We start from the raw sequence: 15,135 nt of genomic DNA, 5'->3' as shown, positions 1-15,135 counted from the left end.
TCCAGGCCCCGCCTTTTCGGTCCGGGAACGGTGCGCAGGTAAGATTGGCTTACAAGGAATGGGAGCGGGAGAAACGTGGGGAGGCGGCAGCCGGGAGCACCGGGAAACGAGGAGTGGGGAAGATGAGAAGAACAGGAGTCGGAGAGATGGGCGAGGCCAGGAGAGCGGGGACTAGGAGAGAACAAGACAGAACACAGGGGCGCTAGAGGAAGGAAATGGGGTTCCTGACGGGGTGAACTGGGCCCAGGGGTCCGGTAGGTATGGGCTGCGGAGAGGACCCGGTGTCCGGGATCCAATACTCCGCACAGCCTCTTAAAAGGAAGGCTGGGGAACCAGCATTTGCCAAACCTACTTCATGCAAGACTGAGCCCTGCGCCCCACGTGCGTCTCCCTGTAGCCCTGATGATAACAAACTGATTTACAGGTGACCTCCAGCTCCACAGCCTCTGGCATTAGGGAGCCGCTGATGACTCCTCAGATTTACTGCTAGGGAGCTGTGGACACACTAGATGGTGACACACTAGATGGTTAATGGCTCTGCTATTTGACTTTGGATCAAACTTAGCTTTACTGAGCTTGTTTCCACTTCTGAAAATGCAGAATTCAAATCTTAATAGAGTTGTTGGGTCTATTAAGAGGTTTAGCTTTTGAAAATAACTATAATCAGATCTCTGTAGCCTTGGGTTCAGCATCAGATGATTCAACCAGTGGACAAAAAAATATTCAGAAAACATAATTGCATCCCTACTGAATATATACAGATTTATCTTGTCCATAATTTCCAAAGAATACTGTATAACAACATACCATTTACATTGTACTAGGAATTGTAAATCATCCAGAGATGACATAAAGTATGCAGGAGGATGTGCATAGTTATATGCAAATATACTGGGGTTTTTTGTTCTTTTTGAGGGGATTACTGGGGATTGAACTCAGGCACTTGACAACTGAGCCACATCCCCAGCCCTATTTTGTATTTTATTTAGAGACAGGGTCTCACTGACTTTCTTAGCACCTCAATTTGCTGAGGCTGGCTTTGAACTCTCAATCCTCCTGCCTCAGCCTCCTGAACCCCTGGGATTACAAGCATGCACCACCAGGCCTAGCTAGCAAATATACTGTTCTACATATGGAGTGTGAGAATACTTGGATTTTGTTATCTGAAGGGTCCCTAGAGCTAATCCCCAACAGATACAGAAATACGGATGTACATAGTCATTGCTTAATAAGTGATAGCTGGAATTGCCATCGCTTATCATTATCAGAGTTGCTTTAGAAGCCAGGCCTTCGTTCATGCATAGGTCCATGCCAAAATGAAGGATACTGGCCTCCTGGGAAGCCCAGCCACAAGCCCACTTCCCTTGCTTGACTGGCCCCACCCATGAACAGCCCCTAGTCCCTTTACTCAGATACTATGACTTCCAAGCTGGTTCTGAATCCAGCTCTGGCCAGGTGTTCCTAGACCAGAATAGGGACAGAGCCGAAGGAAACTTAGTCCCAGTCCTCCTGAATTTCTCCAGGGTCCTTTCTCCCACAGAGGCCCTCTCAGAAACAACAGGTGTTTCCCTGAAACCAAAAACTCCTATTGGAATAGGAAAGGCACTTGTATCTCCCAGTGTCCTCTGGATGCCAGATCTCACCACAACAACACTAAAAGCAGAGTAAGTAGGACATAAACTCCTGTCACAGGAAGGAAGACCAGCCAGGCCACTCCTTTCCAGAGGCCTGCTGCTGCAGAGAGACTGAAGCCAGGTCCCAGCAATCTAGAAGGAGCCCCTGCTGATGAAAAGGCCAAGGCTGAAGCCTGGCATAAGAGCCCCTGAATAAATGGCATGGTATTGGAGGTGGGGGCTGATCTGCCCTCCTGTGCCTATAGCTTGGGGTTCCTGGAGTAGACCCAGGAGTAAGGACTCAGCCCTTGAAATTTGTTGTCCTCTAGCTAAGAGTGCCAAGTGGGGAAGGGAATATGTGACGTTCCTCTGACCAGCCCTGGTAAGCACAGGGCCTGGCACTGATATCACTGGGTTCTGAGGGCCAGCCCTCTTTCTACCCAGAAAATCATTCATTCAAAGAAAGGTTTGGACCTGCTGCCACACTTCTTCTTCCTGCCTCCTAAAGGACATTTCCTTTGCACCTGACCACTGTAGCACACATGCCTTGTCCGCACCCTGTCCACACCCGAGTGAGAGCTGACTCCTGTTTCTTGCCTTCCTCACAGAGCCCCAGTGGACCATGGTGGCCTCCAGGCTCTATACCTTGGTGCTGGTACTGCAGCCACAGCGCGTTCTTCTGGGCATGAAGAAGCGGGGCTTTGGGGCTGGCCGTTGGAATGGCTTCGGGGGCAAAGTACAAGAAGGAGAGACCATCGAGGATGGGGCCAAGAGGTGAGAAAGATTCAGGGACAAGAATTCAAGCTGTAGAGCCACACCCCGTCTTCACTGCTGGGAGCTGTGACCTAGAGCAGGTACAACAGTACTGGCCTTTCAGGAGAGTTGGGAAGACTGAGTGAGAAAGTGCATGGAAGGCATTAGATCCGCTGGTCTGTGTACTGAATGTGTGCGCTCTTCTGGGTGATGGCGGCCCTGTTCAGGATGTTTGGATGGAGTTGGACAGTCCTGGCTTCCTCCCATGAGGGCACAGGGCTCCTCGGCCACTTGTCTTCCTCCTCCTTCAGGGGAGCTGACAGTTGCTTTTATCTAAAACCTTTTGCACACAGTCTCAATCCTATGACCAGCTTCAATGGCAAGGAGTTGAAACCTGGAGTTTGTGCTGCTTGCCCAAGATCACATGGTCCCTAGAAGTCAGTCTCTTTGCTCTTATTCATACAAGACTGATGAAGTTAAGAGATCATCAGTGCAAGTGTTGTGAAGCCTTACACACATTTTAGCTCACTTTTTTTTTCTGTTCTAATTAGTTATACATCACAGTAGAATGTATTTCAATTCATTGTACACAGATGGCGCACAATTTTTTATTTCTCTGGTTGTACATGATATAGAGTCACTTCATTCATGCAGTAATACATGTGCCTAGAGTAATGATGTGCATCTCATTCCACCATCTTTCCTCTCCCCATAACCTCTCCACTCCCCACACTCCCCTTTGCCCTATACAAAGTTCCTCCATTCTTCCCATGCCCCTCATCCCCCATTATGGATCAGCATCCACTTATCAGAGAAAACATTTGGCCTTTGGATTTGGGGGATTGGCTAACTTCACTTAGCATGATATTCTCCAACTCCATCTATTTACCTGCAAGTGCCATAATTTTATTCTCTTTTAATGCTGAGTAATATTCCATTGTGTATATATACCACAGTTTCTTTATCCATTCATCTATTGAAGGACATCTAGGTTGCTTCCACAGTTTAGCTTTTGTGAATTGAGCTCCTATAAACATTGATGTGGCTGCATTACTATAGTGCTGTTTTTAAGTCCTTTGGGTATAAACCAAGGAGTGAGATAGCTGGGTCAAAGGTGGTTCCATTCCAAGTTTTCTAAGGAATCTCCATAGTGCTTTCCAGAGTGGTTGCACCAATTTGCAGTCCCACCACTAATGTATGAGCATTCCTTTCCCCCCATGTCCTTGCTTAGCTCATGTTCTTGTTCTGAAAATAGCTGGTACCCTTAAGGCCAATGGAGAGAAGAAAATCCCAAATACATATTTGAGGCCTCTGGAGAGGAGAGAGACTGGGATGCTGAAGCCCAGCAACTTTAATTTTGGGGTTTTTTTTGTTTGTTTGTTTTTTTAATTTCAACCCACAGTGAGAAAGGTCTTACACTGCAACAGCACATACACACTCAAGTGTATATATTAGCTAAGATGATGATATCCATGGACAATTGATCTTTTTTAATCACTAGTGGCAATATACTAATTTGATTTCACAGGGCACAACAGGGTCACAGCCCTCAGTTTGAAGAGGCCTGTATGAGCCATGTGCAGGGATACAACTATAGCCCCAGCCATGTGGGAAGCCAAAGCTGGAGAATTACAAGTTCAAGGCCTGCCTTGGCAACTTAGCAAGACCCTAAGTATCTTAGCAAGACCCTGTTCCAAAATAAACCCTGGGGATGTTGCTCAGTGGTAGAGCACCCGTAGTCCCACCAAAAAAAAAAAAAAAAAAGTATACCTGCCTAGACCTGGGACCCAAGGCTGCTGCCAAACTGGCACATTCAATGTCATTTTGGCGGTTTCCAGGCTTCTGCAGCCAGGGCAAAGATACCTAAGAATCAATCACTCCGGACCCCTATGCCATTCATGACGGTGGCCCTCCCTCAGACTGGATTTTGAGGCAGGGAAGGAAGTGGGATGGAACTGGAAGCATGCTATTTGTCCTGTATGTACCTTGCCCCACCCACTGCTGTATCCAAACTAGCCCCCTCACCTGGGCAGGTGCGGCAGTGTCCTAACTGGTCTGCTTCTGCCTTTCCTACACTGTGTCCAAATGCACGTGCACACACACTCACGCATAATAAAACCTTCAACGGTTCCCAATGCTTTTAAAATCCACCCCCATCCCTATATCATCCAGAGCCTGGCTTGGCCTCTCGCTCCCACTGTCCCTCAGATCCTCCAGCTGCTGCCCACCCTCCTCACCTGGGAGACCCCTTCTCAGCCTTCACATCGAGGAAGGCGCCTCCTCCCGCCCTGCAGTTGTTGATAAACCTCATCCTGTTTTCTTCTCCAGCATCAATCTCTGTAATCATATTTAATTACTCATTTCCCAACTCCTTCCCAGAAGCACCCCATGGAGCCAGGATTAAAGACATTTCAAGGTTATTGTTTTTTGGGTTTTGGGGGGGATGGGGGGAGTGTACCAGGGATACAGCCCTATTTTGTATTTTTTTTGGAGACAGTGTCTCACTGAGTTGCTTAGCACCTCACCGTTGCTGAGACTGGCTTTGAACTCACAGTCCTCCTGCCTCAGCCTTCCCAGGTTTCCAGGGTGTGCCACCGCACCCAGCTGTCTCGTATATCTTTTTATTGCTGCATTATAGTTGTATGTGGTGGTGGGATTTGTTGTTACATATTTGTACATTCACACAATATAATGATATTAAGTCAAGTTTTTATCTTGTGATGCCAATATAGAAAGTTGCATACTTTCTCTTTCTCAGTAGTGGAAATTGAACCCAGGACAGTCTACCACTGAGCTATACCCCCAGCCCATTTTATTTGTTTATTTTGAGACAAGGTCTCAAACTTGTGGTTCTCCTGTCTCAGCTCCCAAAGAGCTGGGATTACAGGTATGCACTTCTACAGGAAGTTGCAGAGTCTTGAAGAAGGTCCACCTGTTTAATCAACGCGTGGATCTAGTAACAGGCCTGGGGTGTGCCCCCCCCAACACCTTACCCCATCCCCACCTACAAAGGCAACCTTGACTCTCATAGCCACTGACGTGGGCTTGTTCTGAACTACAAGGTACATAGTGGAGGCACCCTTCTTTTTGTTTTTCTTTTTTGGCGGGGCGGTTACCAGGGATTGAATCCAGGGGCACTCAACTACTGAGCCTCATCCCTAGCCCTTTTTGAGACAGGGTTTTGCTAAGTTGCTTAGGGCCTCGATAAGTTGCTGAGGCTGGCTTTGAACTTGTGATCCTCCTGCCGCAGCCACATCCAGCTAGAAGGCACCCTATTATTGTCTGGCTTCTTTCCAAACATTATATGTATGTGGGCTGGGAATAGAGCTCAGTTGGTAAAGTGCTTAACTCACATACACAAGGCCTTGGGTTCAATCCCCAACACCACAAAAAAAATAAAAAATAAAAATTACATGTACATGTAGCAGTGTTCCTTCCTTCTCACTGCTGTATGGTATTCCAGCACCTGAAGATACTGCGTCTGCCATTATGCAGGGAGTGCTGCCATGAACAGCCCCCTTCCTTTGTCCTCCAGTGCCCGCTGGACTCGCTCCTTACCTAGTCAGGAGGAAAACTAGCTGTGGAGCTATAGCAATGCCAGTTTTCCAAAGAAGTTGCACTAATTAAATTCCCACGTGGTGGGATGAGTTCGGGTTCCCGAGTCCTCGGCAACACTTGGTATTTCTTTTAGCCATGCTGGCAAACGTGGTGACCTCCCGTTGTGGGTTTAGTTTGCCCTTAACTGGTGAGAGATGAAGTTAAGCACCTTTTGAGCATCTGCCACCACTGACATCCTCCAGGGACTACTCAGGCCTTCTGCTCTTCTTTAATCGGGTTGCTTTTTTCTTGATTTTCAGTTCATTATACACTATTTTTTTGGTAGTGTATTAAACCCAGTGTGCTCTACCACTGAACTACATCTCCAGCCCTTTTTTTATTTTGAAACAGGGTCTAAGTTCCCTTACTGGCCTCAAACTTGTAATTCCCCTGCTTCAGCCTCCCAAGTAGCTGGGGTGGCAGGTGTGGCCACTACACCCAACTTCATTCTGTACTTTGGGTGTCAGTTGTCAGCTGGGTGTGTTGCCAATATCCTCTACTCTGTAGCTTGCTCCTTAATTATTTTTTAAAATATTTTTAGTTGTAGATGGACTCAATACCTCCATTTTATTTATTTTTATGTGGTGCTGAGGATCCAACCCAATGCCTCAACTATGCAAGACAAGCATTCTATCACTGAGCCATAGCCCCAGCCCTTGATTCTTAATGATATTTTAATAAACAGAGGTTCATCACTTTAATGCAATTCACATATATTCTTTTTTTAATAATGTTGATACTAGTCTCTAGATTTTTTTAATACTTATTTAGTTGTAGGTGAACAACAGTATCTATTTTTATTTTTACGTGATGCTGAGGATCAAACCCAGTGCTTCACACATGTGAGGCAAGCACTTTACCACTGAGCTACAACCAGGCCCCATATATTTTCTTTATGGTTAGAATTATTTATATCCTTTGAGGGAATCTGCCTATCCCAAGCCTAGGAAGACAGTCAGATCTAAGTTTTCTCCTAAAAATTTTAGAAACTTAAGTCTACAATCCATGCAGAATTCAGTTTTTACAAATGATTAGGCAAGGGTTTAAGACTGGGTTTTGGGCTGGGGTTGTATCTCAGTGGTAGAGTGCTTGCCCAGCACGTGTGAGGCACTGGGTTTGATCCTTAGCACCACATTAAATAAATAAATAAGTGTTATGTCCATCTGTAGCTTAAAAAACAACAGGTTTTCCCACAAAGCTCTCTAGACAGCACCTTACTTCCTTCCTGGAAAGACCATGTCCCTTGCACTGCCGTTACCTTTGTCATAGGTGAAAGATACTGCCATGTGAAACCACATCAGCTTCCTTTCCACCACATGGAGTCCTGGCATAGGGCAGGCCTCCCCTAAGCAGCAGGAAGGTGGGCAGATGCACACACTTAGCAAAGCTGACTGGATGCTGGCTGGCCCTGTAGTGGGGGACCCAGCAATGGGGGACCCAGCCTGCAAGCCCATGGCCATGTTCCTTGGCATCCTGATCCCACTATAAGTGAGTGTCATTGTTCAGACCAACTTACCCTCTAAGATAGGTCACTCTCCAGTGTCACTGTGGAGGAGGTTGTCTTAGAATCCTGAGAGGATCGTAATAATTTGCACTCTGGGCCTGCCCCAGGAGCTGCACCAGAGCTGCTCTGCCCAAACTTGCCTGGGCCCAGCTGCCCCAGCGCTTTTCCCTAACTTGGCATAGACAGCAGTGTGCAGTGCCTCTGGAGGCAGCGGCTCCTACAGAGAACACCCTCCCTGCGGCCACAGAATAGGAGTGGTTTCCATGCTTCAGGGACCTCCACTAAGGTGGGGACTAGTCTCACCCTTGGACTAAGGTCAGAGGTTCAGCATCAAGGGGCACACACTGCCCAGTTTAGACCCATCAGCCCTGTGGACCATGTGGTTCCTTAGAGCCCCTGGTTAGCTCTGGGCACCAGCCCAGAAGGCAGTATGCACAATGCAGTCAAAGGAAGGGACACCATCTGACAGACCCTCATGCCCCATCCCTGCCTGTGGGGTGAGAGGGGCATGCAGGAGAGCAAAGTGCACAGCCCCTCTGACATTCATATGCATGTGAGAGTCAGGATGCTCTGGAGCCATGCAGGTTGAGACTTGGGCATTTGAATGGAGCTGGCTCCTTGAAAGACTTCTGTGCCTGGCGGCTGCCTCTCCCAAACATTCTGTGTGCTTCCTGCACACACTGCCTGTCCTATTCCCTCAGGAGTATCCCAGAGCCAGGAACATGTTCCCCTCTTCACCCACAGGGGGCAGGCACGAGTACTTATCCATTCTCACAGTGGCAGTCCTGATAGGGAGCCATAAGTATCACATTTAGTATCACCGAGGGCCTCCTCCTCTGCCTGGGGGCCATGCAGGCACTGGGGACTTTGAGTGCCTTGGGCCTCAGGTCTGAGCTGTAGTGTATGACATAAGCCATGTTTTTCTTTTTTTAATATTTATTTTTTAGGTGTAGATGGACACAACACAATGCCTTTATTTTTATGTGGGGTCCCGCCCGTGCTAGGCGAGTGCTCTACCGCTGAGCCACAATCCCAGCCCATGAGCCATGTTTTTCTAGTCAGCACCCAATGACACCACCTCAGCAGCCAGGGAACCACTAATGCCAAGTCCTTGGGCCTTCCACCTCCACCTCCCACACCACAGAGCACACTTTCTGCTCCGTGTTTGCGTCTAATTCATTGCTCATCCTGTTCTCCAGGATGCCGTCTGCATCACAGACACAAGCAGACTCTTTAGCAAAACTAACAGGGTCGTCTTCATCTGTCTAATTATCTCAGCTTGTGAAATGGAGCTCCAGCTCTGTCACCAGGATTACTGATACTGCATGCACTGCCACAGACTGGGGGAGGATTAACCAAAATCAGTCAAAACATTACATCAGCCGGTGATGCTTTTTAAAGGGAGAACTGGCAGTCTGCTGCCAGAGAGGTGGGTGAGGCCCTGTTGCAGCTCCATTATATTTAATTGGGGAGCCGCTGTGCACACACCCCAAGTGAAAACACTCATTTTTTAAAGATCCAGTCCAGTTTTAATTAACCATCTCAATGAATATGTCAATTTCTGGACTGTGTATATGAATTGGCAGCAAAAGGCAGTGTCTTTTCAGGAGCAGCAGAGGACCACTTAACCTAATGTGTATGTGTTTGCAAATGAACAGAGTGGGTCCCTGACTGCCTACTACAGATGGCAGTGTGTTCCCAGCACAACTTGGAGATCAAAGCTAAGATTTTCTTCCAGCTATAAATGGTCAGACTACTGTTATAGAAACAAAAGTAACTCCAGGGCCGTGGGAAGAAAGGCCAGTGGAACTCACAGCTTTGTATGTCCTAAGGATCCCAAGCACAAAGCAGGTCTTAGGGAGTGTCTGCTGGAGGGCATGAGCACTGTGTGCACTTGGGTACACGTTGATGGTACAAGGTGTGCAGACCTAGGTGCTCAGCACAGCATTTTCCATAATGACCCAAAGTTGAACGCAAATGTTTACTCTTCTGTAACAGCAGCAATTGAAAAACTAGACAGGCTCCTCTAGGGCAGACTATTACATGCTCCTTGCTTGCTGGGTGGAAAGTGCAAGGTAGACTTTAACTCTGCTCGGTTCCAGAATATATAGGGAGAGACTCAAGGGAAGTCCCTGAAACAGCAACACAAGTCTTGCTGGGTGTTAGGTTCATGAGTCTTCCATTTCCAGGACTGTGTAGGGTAGACAGGTGGTTTTAAAATACTTTTAAATTAGCAGCAGCACCAGACCCTCAGGGGAAGCATTCAGGTTCTGTCCAGTGGAACAGAGACTTGTTCCATGTTAGATGAGCTCCTCACACCTCCAGGCACAGCTGGCTGAGCTGCTGGGAAAGTGTCCTGAGAAGGCAATACAAAGGCCCCAGAACACAAGCCAAGAGATTTGTCCTGTAGGATCTGCCCAGAGGAGTTGGCTCCATGGCAGAACTGAACGTGACAACCGCTCCTTCAGGAGAGACTATGGCCTATGGTCCTGTGGTCTCAGTAAGGGTGTGAGGCTGGAAGCACATTCTTAGGAGAAGGCCCAGAGCCAAGGGGCATCTGTGTCCTCATGCCCATGCAGCAGGGTCCGAAGTTCCAACGCAGAAGAGGGAATGGACTGAGTCTGAGGAAAGGGGAAGTGTGGGCTTAGGGGAGGACAAACTTCTGCCCTGTAATCCACTCATGAGACTCATACCCTGGGTGGTCCTCTGCAGAGGACTGGCCAGACCCTCCCAAGAGCCTCTGAACCAAATTCCAGGGGATTTTCATTGTTGGTTTTTGAGATGGGATATCATCATGTTGCCCAGGCTGGTCTGTTAACTCCCAGGCACAGGTGATCCTCTTGTGTCAACTTCCTGAGACTGTGGGACCACAGGCAGGTGCCACAAATCCCAAATTTTTTCAAGTTCAAGTTAATTCCAAGGTTGGGCCAGGTTTGGACTATTAACACCTGATGGCAGCCTCCTGGGGTCTGCAGCCCATGCACCCCACCTCTGGGCTCCCCTTTGGCCTGTGGTCATCGTGCTATGACGCTCCATTCTCCTCCTGTCTCCTCTGCCTACAGGGAGCTGCAGGAGGAGAGTGGTCTGACAGTGAACACGCTGTACAAGGTGGGCCACATTGAGTTTGAGTTCGTGGGCACCCCCGAGCTGATGGATGTGCACATCTTCTGTACTGACAGTGTGCAGGGGACGCCCCAGGAGAGCGACGGTGAGCCTTGGGGTATCCGCTCCCCACCACAGAAGGGGAGGAAGCACATCCAGTTCCACACAGTTGGCTAGGAGAAAGCGCAGCCAGATGTGGGCCTCAGGCCCGCCCACCGTCCCCATCTCACAGGGAGGCACTAAACAGTCTGTGCCTTAGAACCCTGGCTACTCAGGCACCACAGCTCAGCAGGCTGCAGCTCTGAACCCCTTTTTCCTGATCCATAAAAGAGGAAGAACAGTCATGAGGATTAAGTATAAAAGTAAATTAAATTCCTCACAGCACTGCTGTGCAAGCTGGAGGCGGTGGAGCATGACTTAATCAGCAATTTGGGAGACTGAGGCAGGACAATGACAAGTTCAAGGACAGCTGGGCAACATAGTGAGAGATTGCCTCAAAATAAAAAGTAAGGGGCTGAGATTGTGACTCAGCGGTAGAGCGCTCGCCTTGCATGTGCAAGACCCTGAGTTTGATACTCAGCACCACATAAAAATAAATAAGTGAAATGAGGATATTGTGTCCAACTACAACTAAAAAATAAATATTAAAAAAAAAGAAGGGCCAGGGACGTGGTCAGCGGTAGAGTGCCCCTGGGTTCAGTTCCCAGCACCACAAAAATAAGTAGTGCAGGTAGCTCCTCACAGGCCAGACCAGCCCTGCCTTGACACTGGTGCTCTTCCTCTCTGCCCCTCGGTACAGAAATGCGCCCTCAGTGGTTCCAACTGGACCAGATCCCCTTTGGTGACATGTGGCCTGACGACAGGTACTGGTTCCCACTCCTGCTTCAAAAGAAGAAGTTCCAGGGGTACTTCAAGTTCCAGGGTCAGGACACCATCGTGGACTACTCACTGCACGAGGTAGAAGAAATCTAGCACCAAGCTGGAGCTGCCAGTTCAGCCACATTCGTGGCACCAAGAGTTGGGCTTATTTTTTCTGTTTGGTAAGCAAAATAAAGGGCTTCACCTTTGAACAGTCCCCTTGGGCCACTTCCACCATGCTAGGCAGAGGAGACAGGGACAAAGGAGGGCCTGGCAGCTACTCAGCGTGCAGGCCACGGGCAGTCACTGCTCTGGGAGGGTAGGCCATTTGCTTTCTCCTTTAGGACCACCAGGAAGGAGAGTTGGATCACCACTGCACAAAGCACTAGGACTTTCAGACACATTGAGCAACTATTCAGGTTTGTTGATAAAACCACAAAACACAGGTCACCTGTAAACAGTTCCAGTTTATTGGGTGTAGTAGTAACTGATTCCTGCAGCTAGTAAAGTGCTTCATACATAGGACCGGCTCACGCAAAGCACAAGAAAAAGACCTGGACACCAAGAACAATCCTGAATTCATGGGCTCAGAGTCCCAGGTGTCCCCGTGGCGACCTACAGCCCGTCTTCCCTTCCTGCATGGCCTGGGCAGCCTAGCCCCTTGTCACTGAGTGCCCTGGATGGAGCAGGGTGGACCTGACAGAACGTTCTACTTGCTCCTGCTCTGCAGTCGCCTTCCCGCTGGCCACGCAGGCTGTCCAAACTGAAGGTGGTAGCCAAGATCCCACTCAGCCTCCCTTGCCCAGGATTACACCCAGCCATCCTTCCACCAGACCAGGCATGGCCACGGCGTGGCACGCAGGTTGAGGCAGCAGGACAGCTAGGGAAGGATGGAGGGACCCTTGGTCCCTTGCCACCACAGGGACTCCACCCCAGAGCTGGGAGTAGCAAATCCTGCCCCAGATGGGAGCACTTCTGCCCAGGACCAGGAAGTGACAGTGTGAGAAACAGTGGCCTCTGCTGTCTAGCAAATACCACTCACCCCACTGATCTTCCCCTTGGGTGGGAGAGGTGAAGGAAGGGAACTCCATCCAAACTGAACTGTCAGCCATGCAGGAAGAGCCCCACACCCTGGCTCCTGAGCCATAGGCACTGAAGAGAGCAGACAGGCTATCCTCCCCTAGGCCCATATTTCCATAACACAATATAAGGACCCTGAGACCTCCTTCCATAGCAGGAGACACCAGGAATGTGACCAGGACTCACTCATCCCAGGGTCCCTGGCAGTGAAGCTCTTTTCAGAACAGTCCATCCTGAAGGCTTGGGGCCAGAAGTCCCAATGGCTACTTGAGGAGTGCAGTCTTGCCCAGTCTAGAGACCCGGGCCCCCAGCCCCATGCCCACAATTCCCCGTAGACTTTGGTCCCACAACGAGACAGGCCAGGCTCCCAAATTGGGACAGAACAGAATAGGCCTTGTGGCCTGCTCAGCACAAACAGGGCCAGGTGTTACAGCTCAAGTGTCTTGGTGCCGAGAATAAGTCCTGCAAGTGACACAGGTCCACACAGCAACCAAGACTTGTTTCCATAGAGGGAGGTTACAGGGAAGCAGGGATAAAGTCAAATCCTCACTGCCACCAATCACAGCACTATGTCCTCTGGCACAGGTAGAATAACTTCCCACCCTCAGGGTATGCAGTGTGCTGGGGCTCCCTGTTGCAGGCCTGCAAGCTGCATGGACGTCCAAGGAGGTCAAGTCCTGCCCCTCAGTATCTAAGAGGCATCCCTGGAAGGAATTTCAAAAGTTCTATAGACCACCAGACCCTCTTCCGCTTCTCTCCCTGGGTTACTAAAACAGGGAGCTCAAAGGTGGCTCCCTGTTCACCACAGAAGGGGTGTGAGCAGCAGCAATCCAGGTCTGACCCAGAGAGTGGCTTTCTTCAGCCTGAAGAGAAAAGTGGCCTCAGCCGGCCAGTCTCCTGGGAGAGCAGGGCTGGAGGGGTTGCAGTTGCCCAAAAGAAGGAAATGGTTTTAAAAGGGATTAAGTGCACTCACATGGATGCTCCCCCCAACACCCCAGCTGAAGGCAACACATTCCCCTACACCTGTCCCTGCCCACCCCTAAAGCCTCAGAGCCCTACAACATGGATTCCAACACTGGCTGCCCCCAAACAAGGAAAAGGACAGACCAATTTCTAGCCCTCAGACAGAAACCTCCACATTCATCTCCAAAGCTCTCAATGTGCCTTTGTCTTATACTCAGGATCACAGTGTACCCATGTGGAGGGGGCAGCTTAGGGACACCTGACCCCACACCAGGCCTCAGCTGTCCCCTAGAACATCAAACACTACGTCCAGCAACCTACACCAGCAGGCATCCAGGCTGGAATGTCTGCAGACCCTGGTCAACGTTCTGACCTCTGACAGACTGGCCATTTGCTCACCCAAAGGTTTCCTGGTCATGGGGCAGTCCTATCCTCCCTTCTGCCCTGCTCAGCTGAGCCCTGCCCCAGGCCAGCCCTCTGGACTATTTTAGCACCTAGAGCCTCCTCCACACTCCTCCAGGAATTATCTTCTGTGTGGAAATGAGCCTCAGCAACCCTGGCCCTGGGTGTCATGAGGAACCCGAATTCTCAGCACCGGGCTAGCAGCCACAGGGCAGGATGGGCAGGGGTCGGGGGGCACAGACCTCCCACCCAGGGAAGAGAAAAACCACCAGCCACACCCATGGGCTCAGATGGATGTTCCCTTTCACCCACCAGGGCACCACGGGCGGCAGTGGCCACCTGAAGGGAATTGGCCAGAAACACCATTTGGAAAGACGCTTTAGTGAGGCCGCAGGGAACTGTGCCGCAGCCTCAGGCACTAGTGAGGACACACGCCGTCCTGCGGAGACCGTGGTGGCGTCAACGCATTGTGTGGTCCAGCGAAGAGGCAACTGAGCTTCGGCTTCAGATCATCCCACACCTTGCCCATCTGCAGAAAAGAAAATAGGATGGTACCCCAAAACACCAGCTCCAATTCTCCCTCCACCTGTTGACCTTTGGGCACACCATCTCCCCAAGGTTACCATCAGAGAGCTTCTGGAAGTGAGGGTTCACACTGGACCCTTCCCACACCCTATGGTAGCCCCTCCTCCACAGAGGTCCCAGGCTAGCCCATCTGTCCCCTGCACACAGGTCCAACGGGATTCGAGTCTGCTCAGCATGGTATTAAGCGTAGCAGTTATGCCATACCCAGCACTGTGGCACAGCAGGCCAGCTGCCAGGAGGCACTCTTGTGTCCAGATTTGGCACAAGGTGGGAAGCATGACTGGTCGGGGCAGAGACCCATGTTTTTGGTATGGGGGCTCATGTGATGACAGAAGATCTGTATGTGGCCCTGGGAACATGCTAATGAGATCCAGTCACTAGACCCGACATCTCATCAGCACAGCAAGATGAGGACCAGTGAGGCAATGCCAATGAAGAAAATCTCCTGGGCTGGGGATGTGGCTCAAGCGGTAGCGCACTTGCCTGGCATGTGCAGGGCACTGGGTTAGATCCTCAGCACCACATAAAAAAAATAAAGATGTTGTATCCACCGAAAACTAAAAAATAAATATAAAAAAAAAATCTCTCTCTCTCTCTCTAAGAAAAAAAAAAAAAAAACTCCTGCAGTTCAGGTCATGGCCACATCCCCAGATGGGATGTGGTCCCCCAGTGGTCACA

At 49.8% G+C, this 15,135-nt stretch overlaps 2 protein-coding genes across 4 annotated transcripts in view; one reads left to right on the top strand and one right to left on the bottom strand.

The window, feature by feature from the left end:
- Position 1: 1 nt before the first annotated feature.
- Nudt1 (nudix hydrolase 1) lies at positions 2-14,267 on the top strand. Of its 3 annotated transcripts, none has more exons than XR_003302312.1 (5): positions 2-38; positions 2,222-2,387; positions 10,530-10,675; positions 11,369-11,609; positions 14,188-14,267. XR_003302312.1 is itself a non-coding variant. In XM_026405687.1 (4 exons), exons 2-4 carry the CDS (start codon positions 2,236-2,238, stop codon positions 11,539-11,541), a joined length of 471 nt encoding a protein of 156 aa, XP_026261472.1. In that variant the 5' UTR covers positions 2-38; positions 2,222-2,235; the 3' UTR covers positions 11,542-11,638. The 3 variants fall into 3 exon arrangements, 1 of the variants encoding a protein (XP_026261472.1); XR_013344287.1 differs by lacking the exon at positions 14,188-14,267 and adding an exon at positions 11,772-11,799; XM_026405687.1 differs by lacking the exon at positions 14,188-14,267 and having other exon boundaries at positions 11,369-11,638.
- Snx8 (sorting nexin 8) overlaps positions 14,187-15,135 on the bottom strand; it is a 40,762-nt gene continuing 39,813 nt past the window's right edge. The window contains exon 11 of the mRNA XM_026405686.2: positions 14,187-14,401. Coding sequence (XP_026261471.1) covers positions 14,291-14,401 — 111 coding nt within the window. The 3' untranslated portion in view covers positions 14,187-14,290. The remainder of the gene's footprint in view (positions 14,402-15,135) is intronic.

This window comes from Urocitellus parryii, chromosome 9 (assembly GCF_045843805.1).
Source record: "Urocitellus parryii isolate mUroPar1 chromosome 9, mUroPar1.hap1, whole genome shotgun sequence".
Taxonomy (NCBI): domain Eukaryota; kingdom Metazoa; phylum Chordata; class Mammalia; order Rodentia; family Sciuridae; genus Urocitellus; species Urocitellus parryii.
This window is presented reverse-complemented; position numbering and strand designations above follow the sequence as displayed.

Bases quoted from the DNA above. Each gene is read 5' to 3' on its own strand.
- Nudt1 (XM_026405687.1), top strand. From the start codon at position 2,236: ATGGTGGCCTCCAGGCTCTATACCTTGGTGCTGGTACTGCAGCCACAG. The intron at 2,388-10,529 runs GTGAGAAAGATT...CTCTGCCTACAG, and splicing joins ATCGAGGATGGGGCCAAGAG to GGAGCTGCAGGAGGAGAGTG. The intron at 10,676-11,368 runs GTGAGCCTTGGG...CCCTCGGTACAG, and splicing joins GACGCCCCAGGAGAGCGACG to AAATGCGCCCTCAGTGGTTC.